At 47.8% G+C, this 20,692-nt stretch overlaps 1 protein-coding gene across 1 annotated transcript in view; it reads left to right on the plus strand.

The window, feature by feature from the left end:
- Positions 1-6,728, plus strand: part of mllt3 (MLLT3 super elongation complex subunit) — a gene marked incomplete at both ends in the record, with an annotated part of 122,915 nt that extends 116,187 nt beyond the window's left edge. The window contains one exon of the mRNA XM_079257502.1: positions 6,597-6,728. Coding sequence (XP_079113628.1) covers positions 6,597-6,728 — 132 coding nt within the window. The remainder of the gene's footprint in view (positions 1-6,596) is intronic.
- Positions 6,729-20,692: the final 13,964 nt, after the last annotated feature.

Below are 20,692 nucleotides of genomic sequence, written 5' to 3' on the forward strand. Positions count from 1 at the left end.
GGGAGATTCTCATGGTGATGAGGTGGAACACGAGATTCTCATGGCGATGAGGTGGAACGGGAGATTCTCATGGTGATGAGGTGGAACACGAGATTCTCATGGCGATGAGGTGGAACGGGAGATTCTCATGGTGATGAGGTGGAACGGGAGATTCTCATGGTGATGAGGTGGAACAGGAGATTCTCATCATGATGAGGTGGAACACCGAGATTCTCATCATGATGAGGTGGAACGGGAGATTCTCATCATGATGAGGTGGAACGGGAGATTCTCATCATGATGAGGTGGAACGGGAGATTCTCATCATGATGAGGTGGAACGGGAGATTCTCATGGTGATGAGGTGGAACATGAGATTCTCATCATGATGAGGTGGAACGGGAGATTCTCATCATGATGTGGTGGAACGGGAGATTCTCATGGTGATGAGGTGGAACAGGAGATTCTCATCATGAGGTGGAACGGGAGATTCTCATGGTGATGAGGTGGAACATGAGATTCTCATCATGATGAGGTGGAACGGGAGATTCTCATGGTGATGAGGTGGAACGGGAGATTCTCATGGTGATGAGGTGGAACGGGAGATTCTCATCATGATGAGGTGGAACGGGAGATTCTCATCATGATGAGGTGGAACGGGAGATTCTCATCATGATGAGGTGGAACGGGAGATTCTCATCATGATGAGGTGGAACGGGAGATCCTCATCATGATGAGGTGGAACGGGAGATTCTCATCATGATGAGGTGGAACGGGAGATTCTCATCATGATGAGGTGGAACGGGAGATTCTCATCATGATGAGGTGGAACGGGAGATTCTCATCATGATGAGGTGGAACAGGAGATTCTCATCATGAGGTGGAACAGGAGATTCTCATCGTGATGAGGTGAAACAGGAGATTGTCATGGTGATTAGATGGAACGGGAGATTCTCATGGTGATTAGATGGAACGGGAGATTCTCATCATGATGAGGTGGAACGGGAGATTCTCATCATGATGAGGTGGAACAGGAGATTCTCATCATGAGGTGGTGGAACAGGAGATTCTCATCATGATGAGGTGGAACGGGAGATTCTCATCATGATGAGGTGGAACGGGAGATTCTCATCATGATGAGGTGGAACGGGAGATTCTCATCATGAGGTGGAACAGGAGATTCTCATCATGATGAGGTGGAACAGGAGATTGTCATGGTGATTAGATGGAAGGGGAGATTCTCATGGTGATGAGTTGGAACACGAGATTCTCATGGTGATGAGTTGGAACACGAGATTCTCATGGTGATGAGGTGGAACAGGAGATTCTCATGGTGATGAGTTGGAACACGAGATTCTCATCATGATGAGGTGGAACGGGAGATTCTCATCATGATGAGGTGGAACAGGAGATTCTCATCATGATGAGGTGGAACAGGAGATTCTCATCATGATGAGGTGGAACAGGAGATTCTCATGGTGATGAGGTGGAACGGGAGATTCTCATGGTGATGAGGTGGAACAGGAGATTCTCATGGTGATGAGGTGGAACAGGAGATTCTCATCATGATGAGGTGGAACGGGAGATTCTCATGGTGATGAGGTGGAACGGGAGATTCTCATGGTGATGAGTTGGAACGGGAGTTTCTCATGGTGATGAGGTGGAACGGGAGATTCTCATGGTGATGAGGTGGAACGGGAGATTCTCATGGTGATGAGGTGGAACGGGAGATTGTCATGGTGATTAGATGGAACGGGAGATTCTCATGGTGATGAGTTGGAACACGAAATTCTCATGGTGATGAGGTGGAACAGGAGATTCTCATGGTGATGAGGTGGAACAGGAGATTCTCATGATGATGAGGTGGAACGGGAGATTCTCATGGTGATGAGGTGGAACGAGAGATTCTCATGGTGATGAGGTGGAACGGGAGATTCTCATGGTGATGAGGTGGAACGGGAGATTCTCATGGTGATGAGGTGGAACGGGAGATTCTCATGGTGATGAGGTGGAACAGGAGATTCTCATCATGATGAGGTGGAACACGAGATTCTCATGGTGATGAGGTGGAACGGGAGATTCTCATGGTGATGAGGTGGAACACGAGATTCTCATGGCGATGAGGTGGAACGGGAGATTCTCATGGTGATGAGGTGGAACACGAGATTCTCATGGCGATGAGGTGGAACGGGAGATTCTCATGGTGATGAGGTGGAACGGGAGATTCTCATGGTGATGAGGTGGAACAGGAGATTCTCATCATGATGAGGTGGAACACCGAGATTCTCATCATGATGAGGTGGAACGGGAGATTCTCATCATGATGAGGTGGAACGGGAGATTCTCATCATGATGAGGTGGAACGGGAGATTCTCATCATGATGAGGTGGAACGGGAGATTCTCATGGTGATGAGGTGGAACATGAGATTCTCATCATGATGAGGTGGAACGGGAGATTCTCATCATGATGTGGTGGAACGGGAGATTCTCATGGTGATGAGGTGGAACAGGAGATTCTCATCATGAGGTGGAACGGGAGATTCTCATGGTGATGAGGTGGAACGGGAGATTCTCATGGTGATGAGGTGGAACGGGAGATTCTCATCATGATGAGGTGGAACGGGAGATTCTCATCATGATGAGGTGGAACGGGAGATTCTCATCATGATGAGGTGGAACGGGAGATTCTCATCATGATGAGGTGGAACGGGAGATTCTCATCATGATGAGGTGGAACGGGAGATCCTCATCATGATGAGGTGGAACGGGAGATTCTCATCATGATGAGGTGGAACGGGAGATTCTCATCATGATGAGGTGGAACGGGAGATTCTCATCATGATGAGGTGGAACAGGAGATTCTCATCATGAGGTGGAACAGGAGATTCTCATCGTGATGAGGTGAAACAGGAGATTGTCATGGTGATTAGATGGAACGGGAGATTCTCATCATGATGAGGTGGAACGGGAGATTCTCATCATGATGAGGTGGAACGGGAGATTCTCATCATGATGAGGTGGAACACGAGATTCTCATGGTGATGAGGTGGAACGGGAGATTCTCATGGTGATGAGGTGGAACACGAGATTCTCATGGCGATGAGGTGGAACGGGAGATTCTCATGGTGATGAGGTGGAACACGAGATTCTCATGGCGATGAGGTGGAACGGGAGATTCTCATGGTGATGAGGTGGAACGGGAGATTCTCATGGTGATGAGGTGGAACAGGAGATTCTCATCATGATGAGGTGGAACACCGAGATTCTCATCATGATGAGGTGGAACGGGAGATTCTCATCATGATGAGGTGGAACGGGAGATTCTCATCATGATGAGGTGGAACGGGAGATTCTCATCATGATGAGGTGGAACGGGAGATTCTCATGGTGATGAGGTGGAACATGAGATTCTCATCATGATGAGGTGGAACGGGAGATTCTCATCATGATGTGGTGGAACGGGAGATTCTCATGGTGATGAGGTGGAACAGGAGATTCTCATCATGAGGTGGAACGGGAGATTCTCATGGTGATGAGGTGGAACATGAGATTCTCATCATGATGAGGTGGAACGGGAGATTCTCATGGTGATGAGGTGGAACGGGAGATTCTCATGGTGATGAGGTGGAACGGGAGATTCTCATCATGATGAGGTGGAACGGGAGATTCTCATCATGATGAGGTGGAACGGGAGATTCTCATCATGATGAGGTGGAACGGGAGATCCTCATCATGATGAGGTGGAACGGGAGATTCTCATCATGATGAGGTGGAACGGGAGATTCTCATCATGATGAGGTGGAACGGGAGATTCTCATCATGATGAGGTGGAACGGGAGATTCTCATCATGATGAGGTGGAACAGGAGATTCTCATCATGAGGTGGAACAGGAGATTCTCATCGTGATGAGGTGAAACAGGAGATTGTCATGGTGATTAGATGGAACGGGAGATTCTCATGGTGATTAGATGGAACGGGAGATTCTCATCATGATGAGGTGGAACGGGAGATTCTCATCATGATGAGGTGGAACAGGAGATTCTCATCATGAGGTGGTGGAACAGGAGATTCTCATCATGATGAGGTGGAACGGGAGATTCTCATCATGATGAGGTGGAACGGGAGATTCTCATCATGATGAGGTGGAACGGGAGATTCTCATCATGAGGTGGAACAGGAGATTCTCATCATGATGAGGTGGAACAGGAGATTGTCATGGTGATTAGATGGAAGGGGAGATTCTCATGGTGATGAGTTGGAACACGAGATTCTCATGGTGATGAGTTGGAACACGAGATTCTCATGGTGATGAGGTGGAACAGGAGATTCTCATGGTGATGAGTTGGAACACGAGATTCTCATCATGATGAGGTGGAACGGGAGATTCTCATCATGATGAGGTGGAACAGGAGATTCTCATCATGATGAGGTGGAACAGGAGATTCTCATCATGATGAGGTGGAACAGGAGATTCTCATGGTGATGAGGTGGAACGGGAGATTCTCATGGTGATGAGGTGGAACAGGAGATTCTCATGGTGATGAGGTGGAACAGGAGATTCTCATCATGATGAGGTGGAACGGGAGATTCTCATGGTGATGAGGTGGAACGGGAGATTCTCATGGTGATGAGTTGGAACGGGAGTTTCTCATGGTGATGAGGTGGAACGGGAGATTCTCATGGTGATGAGGTGGAACGGGAGATTCTCATGGTGATGAGGTGGAACGGGAGATTGTCATGGTGATTAGATGGAACGGGAGATTCTCATGGTGATGAGTTGGAACACGAAATTCTCATGGTGATGAGGTGGAACAGGAGATTCTCATGGTGATGAGGTGGAACAGGAGATTCTCATGATGATGAGGTGGAACGGGAGATTCTCATGGTGATGAGGTGGAACGAGAGATTCTCATGGTGATGAGGTGGAACGGGAGATTCTCATGGTGATGAGGTGGAACGGGAGATTCTCATGGTGATGAGGTGGAACGGGAGATTCTCATGGTGATGAGGTGGAACAGGAGATTCTCATCATGATGAGGTGGAACACGAGATTCTCATGGTGATGAGGTGGAACGGGAGATTCTCATGGTGATGAGGTGGAACACGAGATTCTCATGGCGATGAGGTGGAACGGGAGATTCTCATGGTGATGAGGTGGAACACGAGATTCTCATGGCGATGAGGTGGAACGGGAGATTCTCATGGTGATGAGGTGGAACGGGAGATTCTCATGGTGATGAGGTGGAACAGGAGATTCTCATCATGATGAGGTGGAACACCGAGATTCTCATCATGATGAGGTGGAACGGGAGATTCTCATCATGATGAGGTGGAACGGGAGATTCTCATCATGATGAGGTGGAACGGGAGATTCTCATCATGATGAGGTGGAACGGGAGATTCTCATGGTGATGAGGTGGAACATGAGATTCTCATCATGATGAGGTGGAACGGGAGATTCTCATCATGATGTGGTGGAACGGGAGATTCTCATGGTGATGAGGTGGAACAGGAGATTCTCATCATGAGGTGGAACGGGAGATTCTCATGGTGATGAGGTGGAACGGGAGATTCTCATGGTGATGAGGTGGAACGGGAGATTCTCATCATGATGAGGTGGAACGGGAGATTCTCATCATGATGAGGTGGAACGGGAGATTCTCATCATGATGAGGTGGAACGGGAGATTCTCATCATGATGAGGTGGAACGGGAGATTCTCATCATGATGAGGTGGAACGGGAGATCCTCATCATGATGAGGTGGAACGGGAGATTCTCATCATGATGAGGTGGAACGGGAGATTCTCATCATGATGAGGTGGAACGGGAGATTCTCATCATGATGAGGTGGAACAGGAGATTCTCATCATGAGGTGGAACAGGAGATTCTCATCGTGATGAGGTGAAACAGGAGATTGTCATGGTGATTAGATGGAACGGGAGATTCTCATCATGATGAGGTGGAACGGGAGATTCTCATCATGATGAGGTGGAACGGGAGATTCTCATCATGATGAGGTGGAACGGGAGATCCTCATCATGATGAGGTGGAACGGGAGATTCTCATCATGATGAGGTGGAACGGGAGATTCTCATCATGATGAGGTGGAACGGGAGATTCTCATCGTGATGAGGTGAAACAGGAGATTGTCATGGTGATTAGATGGAACGGGAGATTCTCATGGTGATTAGATGGAACAGGAGATTCTCATCATGATGATGTGGAACAGGAGATTCTCATCATGATGAGGTGGAACAGGAGATTGTCATGGTGATTAGATGGAACGGGAGATTCTCATGGTGATGAGGTGGAACAGGAGATTCTCATCATGATGAGGTGGAACAGGAGATTGTCATGGTGATTAGATGGAACGGGAGATTCTCATGGTGATGAGTCTGAACACGAGATTCTCATGGTGATGAGGTGGAACACGAGATTCTCATGGTGGAGCAGTCTTTTGATGCTTTATGTTATTGATCAGAACTTCGTCTCTGACATGTATGTTCCTTGTAAAATTCTCACATTAACTTTAAATTGTCCTGAAGACATTAAAATTTTGTGCAGAGGTTTGTTCTCTTCAGTGAATTAATGCTTTTTTATCTTTTATTTTCCAGATCGTAAACCTCATTGAAGAGACGGGACATTTCCACATCACAAACACTACTTTTGACTTTGACCTTTGCTCCCTGGACAGAAGTACCGTCCGGAAGCTCCAGAGTTACCTGGAAACCTCCGGTCTGTCCTGAGGCTCTGAGCAGCTGGCTGCTTCATCTGTCGCCACTTGGACTTTCTCCTCGCTGCAGCAGAAACCTGGTCCTGCTGCAGAACCAGAACCAGATGTTGGGATGATGTCCTGTTGATCAGGACGTCGTCCAGGAAGCCTGAACCTTCGCCTGAAGGGAAACAATGAAAAACCAATAAAAGTTGTGAGGATTGGCGGCTGTATTGCTCTTCCTGAATGTGCATTTTGCTACTTTGTTCTTGTGACTTTAGCATCACCTCCTATTTATTGAGTTTCATTTGCAGCTTTGTTTGTGTGAGCAGAATGGTGGAAGCACTTCCCAGCAGGTTTATCATGAACAACGGCAGATCTGAGACGGCAATCTGCCAGCTGGGATGGTTCTGGTCCAACGTTACGGATGTAAATCATAAATAAATAAATCTGTTCCATAATGGAGATTTGATGTTTACAACATAGATTCTGCTGAGGAAACGAAAGCAAAGCTGATTTTACAGATTGTCTCTCACACCTATTCAGTCTCATTTAGGTTTGTTCTTTTCACAACAGAAACTAAACGTTTCTGCTTTCTGGGAAAAACCGTTTGCATTGTTGCCTATTTCTGCTAATAATCCAGCCCTTGAATTTAAATTTAAACTAAACTGACATGAAACATATTTACATACCATGCCATCCATCTTCTGCTGCTTATCCGGGGTCGGGTCGCGGGGGCAGCAGCCTAAGCAGGGAAGCCCAGACTTCCCTCTCCCCAGACACATTTACCAACTCTGCGGGGGGGATCCTGAGGCGTTCCCAGGCCAGCCGAGAGATGTAATCCCTCCAGCGTGTCCTGGGTCTTCCCCGGGGTCTCCTCCCAGAGGGACGTGCCTGGAACACCTCACCAGGGAGGTCCAGGAGGCATCCTGACCAGATGCCCGAGCCACCTCAACTGGTTCCTCTCGATGCGAAGGAGCAGCGGCTCTACTCTGATCTCCTCCCGGATGACCGAGCTCCTCACCCTATCTCTAAGGGAGAGCCCGGCCACCCTGCGGAGGAAACTCATTTCAGCCGCCTGTATACGAGATCTCCTTCTTTCGGTCACGACCCACAGCTCATGACCATAGTTGAGGGTAGGAACGTAGATCGACTGGTAAATCGAGAGCTTCGCCTTCTGGTTCAGCTCCTTCTTCACCACGACAGACCGGCGCAGAGTCCACATTACTGCAGACGCCGCACCGACCCGTCTGTCCATCTCACGCTCCATCCTTCCCTCACTCGTGAACAAGACCCCGAGATATTTAAACTCCTCCACTTGAGGCAGGACCTGACCCCCGACCCGGAGAGGACAATCCACCCTATTCCGGCTGAGGACCATGGTCTCAGATTTACATTTATTAAAATGAAATTTAAACTGACATGCAACATATCTACATGCATTAAAAGGAATTTTAAACTGAATGTAAAACCTTAGCAGAGGAAAGTCGGCAGTTCTGTGAATTAGAGCGTTTTGTTCCGTCGTCTCATGATGCCAAACCGCCATTTTTGTTTTTTTTTATCTGACTGAGTGGGAGGTCTGATAGAAGGAAAGTTGGAATTCATCCATCTCCTTGTTTGTCGTGGGTTGTTTTTTTTTTAGTCTTACAGGAGGAAGATTGTGAGTTGCTTTCACCGGCTCTGCGTCAGACATCTTAGCAGGATTTAACTCAGACAAGCTTGCTGGCTGGAAGACGGATGTTAAAATCGACTGTGGAGGATGACGGAGGAGGATGAAGGATTCATTGGTGCTGGCTTATATTTGGGTTCTGTCCTAATCTGTGTGGTTCCAGCCGGGTTTAACTCTGCTGCTTCTTTACTTTGCCATGTGGAGGAAGACCAGAAGCTCCACCACCGGGAGGAAACTGGTCACATGTTCAGACCACGTTAAAACCTAAAGGACGGTTTGCCGTCGCTGACCGGTGGCGGGTTCAGAGGAGGTCAGGAGTCAGACCACGTCTGCTAGTGTCAGACTGAACCTGCTTACCAGCAGAGGTGGCAATTCCCGGTCCAGACAGTAAAAGTCCAGTCCGGCAGACCAGCTGAATTTAATGAGCAGAGTTCATTTTTCCAGGTGAACGAGCCTGTTCGTGAAAACACCTGTTCGAAATGTACAGGTAGATCCAGAAACAACTACTTCCTGGTCCAGAAACTTCTACTTTCTGGACCAGGAATTTCCACCTCTGCTCACCAGTAAAAGCTTCCTCTGATCTTCACCTGCAGCCAGAAACGCTAAACTGGTTTAACCCTTTGTAGGGCACTCAATGAAATACCTTAGACTAGAAATTTTAACCTAAAATTGTCCTTCTGGTATGTACCAAGACCTCCATTATGTTGTTACATTAACAAAAAAATAGTTTCATGCTGAACATAAAAGAAAACAAAGTGATCAAAAATAGTTACTTGCCCCATAAAGGGTTAAACAAAATCAATCTGTTTACATGACAACACAAAGTCTGATGGTTAACGACACAATCTGATTATGAGAAAGCAAATTAACATGAATAGATGGGGGGGACTTTGTTTGTTCCAAACTACAAAAATCCGGTTTTATAGCTTAGTGTGAGCATGTATACATTAGCATCAAACTACAATACTTTGCAGTAATCAGATTACTGCAATAATCAGATTTTAAGTTAGAAATGTTTATGTTGCGTTCTCATTACACCGTTGTTTAATAAAGCATAAGATGTTTAGATGACCTCACTATTGAAATAAATTATTAGATATTTATGAGCCTTTAAACGGACTAATTGAGACGCGATTGTTTGTAAAATGGCATGAAAACCTGGCTGTGACATTCTAAAAGAGACCAGTTATTTGTAGACGGCATTTTGGGTTTTTTTGTCCATTTCTGAGCTGAGGTTTCAGACCGCCGCTACAAGCTAAAGATGTGCAGACATGACTGGTACGTTTTCAATAAACCTTTTCTTAAACTGAGTCTGGTGGCCATGTTCATTCTTTCTGTTCAGTGTTTCTAAAGTCATATAAAAATATGAAATAAATTAATAAAACCTACATCTTCTTGCAGAAGTGATGTGAGCTTTTATATAGCTGTCTGAATTAACTCATCTCTGCATCTTTTAGCTGTGAATGATCTGAACGAACATGGCTTCACTCCGGTTTCACACAATCACCTTACAGCTCACTCAAGTTTTTTCTTTTTTGCTGCGTTTGCTTCACCTGTTTCTGTAGAAACCGAAGCTTTTCGTCCCAGCCAGCATGCAGACACGATGATTTTTAAGGGTTAAAAGTATGTAAAACAACTGGTGTACCACAGAGACCCGTCCTGGAGTCCCTCCTTCTTACTGCATGTCAGTATTTTCTGTAAATATAACGTATGTTTTCCTTCTACGCTGATGACACCCAGCCTTACCTTTCAATTATCAAACCTTCCTCCACATCCACTCAGTAAGCAGAAATCCTGGTTCTCCTCTTTTTCTTTTCTTGTCTTTTCTTTTCTTCTGAAGCGACTTATATCTGAGAGTGAGAACAACACAGGAAGACGGTAAATGAAGCAGGAGGGGCGCCATCATGAAGCGGTAGTCAAACTGCTGCGAGCCCAGGTGTTTTCCTGGAATCTAACTGCTGACAGGGAAACTATCCATCCATCCATTTTCTGAAACGCTCAGTACAGTTCAGGGTGGTTGGAAGCTGAAGTCTGTCCCAGCAATCACTGGGTGAGAGGCAGGAACACCTGGACAGGTCGCCTGTCCATCATGGAGACAGAGAAACAAGTCAATAAAAGGATTTGCATCACGTGTCCTGCCATGTTGGGATGTGACTTTCTGCAACATGCATGCTGTTATCGCCGTTCTTTTGGGCTGTCTGACTAAACGTCCAGCATTTGCAGCTGGATCCTGTCCGCACACAAGATCTCTCTGGTTATACTTCTTCCTTTTCCTCCTCTCTTTGCCATGTTTGGATAATCCACAGTGCAGAGCCAGCGACTTCTTGTCTCTACTCCTCAGATCTTTCACTCACCTCAACTGACTTCTTTAAAGGTCAGGAGGCTCGCGCCAATAGCAGGGATGGCAAGCAGAACACACATCTTTATGTCTGAAAAAAGATCGACTTTTAAGCGCTGGTGGGACAGTTTCCCGCCGTGTGGCTTCGCCAGTCCTGCTACCATTAAAGATTCTGTTTTCTGTCAAATCTTGGAGCTTCGTCCAAACTGGAGGAACAAGAAAGGTGAGGATTTAACTGAAAAGGAAAGATTTATGTCAGAATTTCCTCCATCAGTGAGATAATGTGACTCAGATGGTTGAGAAAGTCCATCCCAGTCCTTCAGCTTCTACTTTAAGTCCTAAAACATCCCTGAACACCAATGACCTGGGATCAGGATAACAAATCAGCCCCAGTATTTTGGTCACGACCGACCCATCTATGTTCATGTTCACCAAGAATATTTAAACTCCCTGAAATCAGAGATCCAGTCCACCAGGTGGGGGGTTTGGACGTTGAAAAATTCAGCTCGGGGATTGGTCAGTTTTTGCATAATGAGCTGAAAACAGCTTCAACGGGGGTTCGGAGCTCTGCACCAGTTTGTAGTGTCCGGTTTATCTTGGTCCCGGTCTCCATTGTCTTTTCTTGCAAAATCTTTGCAAGATTTAATCAAAATCAAAAACGCTACCCTCCGACACCGTTTGCCTCACTTCAACCATTCAAGTATCAAACTCTTCAGCTCATTCAGGAGATATGTTCTACGACTTTTGGTCTTTGTAACATTGAAACTTTTTAAGTTATTCAAGTTTTTGTCAATAATTTCAAATCGGTTCCTGTGATCGGACCAAACGGAATTCAGCTCAGTGATTGGTCCATTTTGTGCACCGGTACACAGGTACACATTGATATAAAAGGCGAAGGTTCAAATCCTGTGCTGCAGACTCATCTGATCAAAGAGCTTTGGCTTTGGCTGCAAACTGTGCAGTTAAAGTGTGGGCTGTCTGCACAAATAAGATACATCCTTTACAATGTCTCTTCTCAAAAGTTGCGCAGTTAATGCAAAGGGTTAGTTCAAGGTAAAAAAAAAAAAAGACTGTGCAGAAATGACAGTAAAATATTACAGTTGTGTTGTTAAAATGCTTCAAAATAAACAACATTGCTCACGTTGAACAGAAGTCTTTAACTGATTACACAAGCAGTTCTAAACGTTTTTCTGCAATGAAGCTACTGAATTCAGAATTTTAGATGTTTTTACAAACTATTTAAAATTATCTTTAGCTTCTTAACAGCAGTCCAACCTTTCACATCTTTTTGCAATTCTGCTGATTGTGTGCTACTTCACACATCTAAATCTTAAGCTCTTTTGCCGATTCCACACTGCAGGAAAATAAAAAAATAAAAAAATTCCCATTCCAATGGTAAAAGATTTTTACGCTCCTGCAACATGCAACTGAGACCTGTGCTGGTGTAGTGGTTAAAGGAATTGGCTCGTTTGGATGTTTGTTGGTTCGAAATCCCGATGCGGCGTCATAATAAATGAAGTTGGATAGCTGTGCTGCTATTTCCAAATGGTTATGCAATTTCGTATCAATCATTTAGCATAAAAGGGCATTCACATTTACTCTTCTGCAAGAAGAACAATTTTCTAGTTATTATTATTATCATTGTTATTAATATTGTTATTATTATTATTATTATTATTATTATTATTATTATTATAAAGTAGAAAGGTTATTTATGTGTTTCCAGTAAATGTCTGATTTTATCTGCAGCACAAACTTCTAAATGAAGACAAGAAAATCCAAGTGGCTGCTCAGCCTCCGGGATTAATTGAAGTTATTTTCCTCTTTGCAGAAAGGAGGTAAAGAAGAGGAGGTGGGTACCGAGGAAGAATGGAACCAGAGGGTGTATATGGGGCGGGGGTGAGGGGGGAGGTTGTCACAGTCCAGGCGAGCCAGCAGGACATCCTGTTTCAACTTCCAAATACCATTTCCTCCAATAAAAAGGGGGAGACCTTCAAAATACTCCCCCACAGAAGAAACACAGAGACATTGATTGTCACCCTGGCACGAGGCCAATGGCGAGGAGAAAGGCTCCGCCCCCCACTGAGTCCCTGGATGGCAGTCAAAAAGCACCTCAAGGAAGTCATTAGGCTCCAGGTTGACTGAAAGTCTGCAAAGACTCTCTGCTCAGGCCAAACATCGTCCTCAGGCTGGACGAAGCAGGTGGAATATACGACGCGTTTATATCGTCGCTACGGTAACTAAACATCCACCAGCAACAAGCATCTCCGACACACCCTAACCCAGCTCAGTCATAGAGTCTGAAACCGGACCAAAGTCTGTTTAAACCGAGCCACATGCTTCCTGGTTCTGGTCCTGATGGAGGTTTTCCTTCCTGGTCCTGGTCCTGATGGAGGTTTTCCTTCCTGGTTCTGGTTCTGATGGAGGTTTACCTTCCTGGTTCTGGTCCTGATGGAGGTTTTCCTTCCTGGTTCTGGTTCTGATGGAGGTTTACCTTCCTGGTCCTGGTCCTGATGGAGGTTTTCCTTCCTGGTTCTGGTTCTGATGGAGGTTTACCTTCCTGGTTCTGGTCCTGATGGAGGTTTTCCTTCCTGGTTCTGGTTCTGATGGAGGTTTACCTTCCTGGTCCTGGTCCTGATGGAGGTTTTCCTTCCTGGTTCTGGTTCTGATGGAGGTTTACCTTCCTGGTCCTGGTCCTGATGGAGGTTTTCCTTCCTGGTTCTGGTTCTGATGGAGGTTTTCCTTCCTGGTCCTGGTCCTGATGGAGGTTTTCCTTCCTGGTCCTGGTCCTGATGGAGGTTTTCATTACTGGTTCTGGTCCTGATGGAGGTTTTCCTTCCTGGTCCTGGTCTTGATGGAGGTTTTCCTTCCTGGTTCTGGTCCTGATGGAGGTTTACCTTCCTGGTTCTGGTCCTGATGGAGGTTTTCCTTCCTGGTTCTGACCCTGATGGAGGTTTTCCTTCCTGGTTCTGGTTCTGATGGAGGTTTTCCTTCCTGGTCCTGGTCCTGATGGAGGTTTTCCTTCCTGGTTCTGGTCCTGATGGAGGTTTTCCTTCCTGGTTCTGACCCTGATGGAGGTTTTCCTTCCTGGTTCTGGTCCTGATGGAGGTTTTCCTTCCTGGTTCTGACCCTGGTGGAGGTTTTCCTTCCTGGTTCTGGTCCTGATGGAGGTTTTCCTTCTTCTTCCTAACTGAGGAAACGTTGCTCTTTGTGCGTTTACGTCCAGCCAGAGCATCGACGTGTTTACCAGGATCGCCGTGGGAACAGGAATGTTCTGCTCCTGTAAAACCTAATGAGAATCTCTGAATCTGACACGTTTCACTGTGAATGAGGCGTAAACACGGAACCTTTTCATCTGATGGAACTTTCACACCGACTGCATCGGTTTACCTGACGGTAGGTAGACGTTGCAACGAACCACTGGCTTCATCACACAGACTGTAAACAAAAGATGGGCGGAGCCTCCGTGACGTCACCCGTAGGTTTCTGAAAAGCTGAACTGAAGCTCGGTGGGCGGTTCCTACCATCACCATCTTGGCAGCGTCATGCGTGTCGTCTCGCCCGGAAAATACAAATATGGGCAAAGAGGTGGAGCTGAGAGGGGGGCTGTGAGCGTCATGGTGGATGATTGACATCGAACTCCGAACTGCCTGTAGCTAAAAGCTATCCGAGCTAACTGGCTAACGGAGACAGGCCGGAGGTTGCTGATTGGCTCATCAATCTTCTGATACGTTCACTGACACTCCGTTAATGTCACCACTAAAGCAGCAGAATAACGGACGTCTGTAGAAATAATAGATGTGTGATCTGTTCGTAACGTTAACATCCGTTAGTTTTGTTGCAGCAGCTTTAAGACTCCATAACAGAAAGAAATAAACTCAAAAAATAACTTCTAATCATGTTTTTCGCCTGGGAAAGATGGCAGGTCAGCTTCTAAACATACGTAGACTCATTGTTAGCGTTTCCTTCACATCATCTTTTAACAATCCAGTAACTAACAAAACGCCGTCCCAAAACGGGGTAATTCACCAAATAGCCGTCATTTTTAGACGTCTGTGTTGTGTTTGCTACGGCTCATATGACCCAGGGTGGCCTGCATGGCTAGCTGTAGCAGGTCACATGACCCAGGGTGGCCTGCGTGGCTAGCTGTAGCAGGTCACATGACCCAGGGTGGCCTGCGTGGCTAGCTGTAGCAGGTCACATGACCCAGGGTGGCCTGCGTGGCTAGCTGTAGCAGGTCACATGACCCAGGGTGGCCTGCGTGGCTAGCTGTAGCAGGTCACATGACCCAGGGTGGCCTGCGTGGCTAGCTGTAGCAGGTCACATGACCCAGGGTGGCCTGCGTGGCTAGCTGTAGCAGGTCACATGACCCAGGGTGGCCTGCGTGGCTAGCTGTAGCAGGTCACATGACCCAGGGTGGCCTGCGTGGCTAGCTGTAGCAGGTCACATGACCCAGGGTGGCCTGCGTGGCTAGCTGTAGCAGGTAACATGACCCAGGGTGGCCTGCGTGGCTAGCTGTAGCAGGTCACATGACCCAGGGTGGCCTGCGTGGCTAGCTGTAGCAGGTCACATGACCCAGGGTGGCCTGCGTGGCTAGCTGTAGCAGGTCACATGACCCAGGGTGGCCTGCGTGGCTAGCTGTAGCAGGTCACATGACCCAGGGTGGCCTGCGTGGCTAGCTGTAGCAGGTCACATGACCCAGGGTGGCCTGCGTGGCTAGCTGTAGCAGGTAACATGACCCAGGGTGGCCTGCGTGGCTAGCTGTAGCAGGTCACATGACCCAGGGTGGCCTGCGTGGCTAGCTGTAGCAGGTCACATGACCCAGGGTGGCCTGCGTGGCTAGCTGTAGCAGGTAACATGACCCAGGGTGGCCTGCGTGGCTAGCTGTAGCAGGTCACATGACCCAGGGTGGCCTGCGTGGCTAGCTGTAGCAGGTCACATGACCCAGGGTGGCCTGCGTGGCTAGCTGTAGCAGGTCACATGACCCAGGGTGGCCTGCGTGGCTAGCTGTAGCAGGTCACATGACCCAGGGTGGCCTGTGTGGCTGTCAATAATTGCCTCGCTCAGTGAACTGCATTCTGGAAAACTCCTTCAGACTCTGATGAGAAGATTGTCTTCAGGATTCGTAGTAGAGTCTTGGGACCCATCAGGACCAGTCAGAACCCGTCAGGATCCGGCGTGATGGTGGGAATCCCTCAGGCGCTCAGGTGATGGGAGTCCTGGAACGGGACTGAAAGCCCATCTGGAACGGGTCTTTACCTCAAACATCACAGTGTATGATTATATTGGTGGGGGAGGGGCCGTGCTTCGGACCCCCAAACGGCTCGCAGCGGCGCTGACCCGAAGTAGGACGGATCTCTGCTTCGTACTCGATGCTGTTGACTTGTTTGCCGTTATCTGCTAGTCCGGCTCTCAGATCCGCTCCGATGTTTTAGTCTCAACAACTCATCGCTGTCTGACAGCAGAATGAAGACCACCAAAGCATGAGCCCCCCCACCTCCCACGCCCATCAACCACCTACCTCGCCCCCCACCCACCTTGCACGCCCCCCACTGCTCGGCTTTTGTCCCTAAATTTGCACAGAGCTGCACTGATTCTAAGACACTTTGGTGTGCTTTTGGCCAGCTCGTGTCCCCCCAGTGGCCGATGGTGTTGACCTTCCTGTCAGCTAGCTGTGGAATTCTGGGTGGCGGGCTTCCTCCCCGTAACCCCCCACTAACAGAATGCATACAAATTAGGCTTTCAAAGATCAGATCAAGTTATGTAAAGGACAAACGCAAGCAGACTTCAAAGGGGACGGGCAAGGAGGGATGCTGCATGCAGAGGCTTCGGTCCGAGCCCCTGGACACTGTGCTGGATCTGATCATTGTTTCCAACCCGCCTCCTCCTCCCTCCTCCTGCTCCTCCAGACCCCCTGCACCACCAGCCTTTTGGGGCGAATCCCAATCCAAAACCTGCTCTTTGATTTTGGCCGGCTTGGCATGGCTCCGTCTCCAACTGCTTTGTTCCTCTTGATGGATCTAGGCGGGCCGGCGAAGCGTGACCCCCGCCTGCCTGCGCCGTCTGTGTGAGACAATGCCAAGCCACTGCAGAAGCAGCCGAGGAAATGAGGGAAAAACGGAGGAAAAACATGAGGACAAATGTCCTGAAAGTCTCATCCTGGACAGAGATTACAGGCGCAGTGAGTGTCGCTGCTGCTTTCATTGTGTCTGTTCTGATAAGTTAGCCATGTGTGATGGGTGAGGAGGAGAGTCTGGACTGCTGCCTATTCACGGCTCTGAACCACCTGCCACCAGATGGACCCCAGTCTCAGCTTCAACAAGGAAGAGGGAGGGAAACACTTCCCAGCCTCCCAGAGGACGCCTCTTCCTCCGTCTGCGCTGTCAGACCCGGCTTCTCTTCCGTGCTGAGCCCAGGAGGTTGGACTTATTTGTTTCTGGAAGTTGCTGAAATATGCGACTATCTCCATCAGTGCCTGATGTGTCGCTGGAAAACTGTGAAGTTTCTTCACGTCCAGCATTTCTCATCATCACAAACAACTTCCCAGATAATAATGTTGCAGATGTTTACTCAATAAAAGTATCAAAACTGGTGCAACAAGTTTTGTTTTCACAAAATGACGATTTCAACTCACAGTGCACCTGCTTAACTTCCTGTTAAGTCGTACCAGCCAATCAGACGGCAGCATGTAGACATGGTGAAGTTCCATCTTAGCATCAGAACTGACAAGAAAGGAGATTTCAGGTGGCTGGTCTGAGTATTTACTGGGATTTTAAGCCACAACCATCTCCAGGGTTTCCAGAGGTCTGAAGAAGAGAAAACATCCAGCAGAGGCAGGTATCTGGACCAGAAGGGAGATTCTCATGGTGATGAGGTGGAACGGGAGATTCTCATGGTGATGAGGTGGAACAGGAGATTCTCATCATGATGAGGTGGAACGGGAGATTCTCATCATGATGAGGTGGAACGGGAGATTCTCATGGTGATGAGGTGGAACAGGAGATTGTCATGGTGATGAGATGGAACGAGAGATTCTCATCGTGATGTGGTGGAACGGGAGATTCTCATGGCAATGAGGTGGAACAGGAGATTCTCATCACGATGTGGTGGAACGGGAGATTCTCATCATGATGAGGTGGAACGGGAGATTCTCATCATGATGAGGTGGAACGGGAGATTCTCATGGTGATGAGGTGGAACGGGAGATTCTCATGGTGATGAGGTGGAACAGGATATTCTCTTAATGATGAGGTGGAACGGGAGATTCTCATGGCGATGAGGTGGAACGAGAGATTCTCATGGTGATGAGGTGGAACGGGAGATTCTCATCATGATGAGGTGGAACGGGAGATTCTCATGGTGATGAGGTGGAACAGGATATTCTCTTAATGATGAGGTGGAACAGGAGATTCTCATCACGATGTGGTGGAACGGGAGATTCTCATGGTGATGAGGTGGAACAGGAGATTCTCTTCATGATGAGGTGGAACAGGAGATTCTCATCATGATGTGGTGGAACGGGAGATTCTCATGGTGATGAGGTGGAACAGGAGATTCTCTTCATGATGAGGTGGAACAGGAGATTCTCATCATGATGTGGTGGAACGGGAGATTCTCATGGTGATGAGGTGGAACAGGAGATTCTCTTCATGATGAGGTGGAACAGGAGATTCTCATCACGATGTGGTGGAACGGGAGATTCTCATCATGATGAGGTGGAACAGGAGATTCTCTTCATGATGAGGTGGAACAGGAGATTCTCATCATGATGTGGTGGAACGGGAGATTCTCATGGTGATGAGGTGGAACAGGAGATTCTCATCACGATGTGGTGGAACGGGAGATTCTCATGGTGATGAGGTGGAACAGGAGATTCTCATCATGATGAGGTGGAACGGGAGATTCTCATCATGATGTGGTGGAACGTGAGATTCTCATGATGATGAGGTGGAACAGGAGATTCTCATGGTGATGAGGGGGAACGGGAGATTCTCATGGTGATGAGGTGGAAGGGGAGATTCTCATCGTGATGTGGTGGAACGGGAGATTCTCATGGTGATGAGGTGGAACGGGAGATTCTTATCATGATGTGGTGGAACGGGAGATTCTCATCATGATGTGGTGGAACGGGAGATTCTCATCATGATGAGGAGGAAGGGGAGATTCTCATGGTGATGAGGTGGAACGGGAGATTCTGATGATGATGAGGTGGAACAGGAAATTCTCATGGTGATGAGGTGGAACGGGAGATTCTCATGCTGATGAGGTGGATTGGGAGATTCTCATCATGATGTGGTGGAACGGGAGATTCTCATGGTGATGAGGTGGAATGGGAGATTCTCATCATGATGAGGTGGAACGGGAGATTCTCATCATGATGAGGTGGAACGGGAGATTCTCATGGTGATGAGGTGGAACAGGAGATTCTCATGGTGATGAGGTGGAACGGAAGTTTCTCATGGTGATGAGGTGGAACGGGAGATTCCCATGGTGTTGAGGTGGAACGGGAGATTCTCATCATGATGAGGTGGAAGGGGAGATTCTCATAGTGATGTGGTGGAACGGGAGATTCTCATCATGATGTGGTGGAACGGGAGATTCTAATGGTGATGAAGTGGAACAGGATATTCTCTTAATGATGAGGTGGAACAGGAGATTCTCATCACGATGTGGTGGAACGGGAGATTCTCATGGTGATGAGGTGGAACAGGAGATTCTCATCATTATGTGGTGGAACGGGAGATTCTCATGGTGATGAGGTGGAACAGGAGATTCTCATCATGATGAGGTGGAACGGGAGATTCTCTTCATGATGAGGTGGAACAGGAGATTCTCATCATGATGTGGTGGAACGGGAGATTGTCATGGTGATGAGGTGGAACAGGAGATTCTCATCATGATGAGGTGGAACGGGAGATTCTCATCATGATGTGGTGGAACGTGAGATTCTCATGATGATGAGGTGGAACAGGAGATTCTCATGGTGATGAGGGGGAACGGGAGATTCTCATGGTGATGAGGTGGAAGGGGAGATTCTCATCGTGATGTGGTGGAACGGGAGATTCTCATGGTGATGAGGTGGAACGGGAGATTCTTATCATGATGTGGTGGAACGGGAGATTCTCATCATGAGGTGGTGGAACGGGAGATTGTCATCATGATGAGGAGGAAGGGGAGATTCTCATGGTGATGAGGTGGAACGGGAGATTCTGATGATGATGAGGTGGAACAGGAAATTCTCATGGTGATGAGGTGGAACGGGAGATTCTCATGCTGAAGAGGTGGATTGGGAGATTCTCATCATGATGTGGTGGAACGGGAGATTCTCATGGTGATGAGGTGGAATGGGAGATTCTCATCATGATGAGGTGGAATGGGAGATTCTCGTCATGATGTGGTTGAACGGGAGATTCTCATCATGATGAGGTGGAACGGGAGATTCTCATCATGATGAGGTGGAACGGGAGATTCTCATGGTGATGAGGTGGAACAGGAGATTCTCATGGTGATGAGGTGGAACGGAAGTTTCTCATGGTGATGAGGTGGAACGGGAGATTCCCATGGTGTTGAGGTGGAACGGGAGATTCTCATCATGATGAGGTGGAAGGGGAGATTCTCATCATGATGTGGAGGAACGGGAGATTCCCATGGTGATGAGGTGGAACGGGAGATTCTCATCATGATGAGGTGGAACGGGAGATTCTCATGGCGATGAGGTGGAATGAGAGATTCTCATGGTGATGAGGTGGAACGGGAGATTCTCATCATGATGAGGTGGAACGGGAGATTCTCATGGTGATGAGGTGGAACGGGAGAATCTCATGGTGATGTGGTGGAACGGGAGATTGTCATGGTGATGAGGTGGAACGGGAGATTCTCATAGTGATGTGGTGGAACAGGAGATTCTCATGGTGATGAGGTGGAACGGGATATTCTCTAAATGATGAGGTGGAACAGGAGGTTCTCATCATGATGTGGTGGAACGGGAGAT

The sequence above is a fragment of the Telmatherina bonti genome, assembly GCF_933228915.1.
Source record: "Telmatherina bonti genome assembly, chromosome: 18".
In the NCBI taxonomy this organism is placed as follows: Eukaryota; Metazoa; Chordata; class Actinopteri; order Atheriniformes; family Telmatherinidae; genus Telmatherina; species Telmatherina bonti.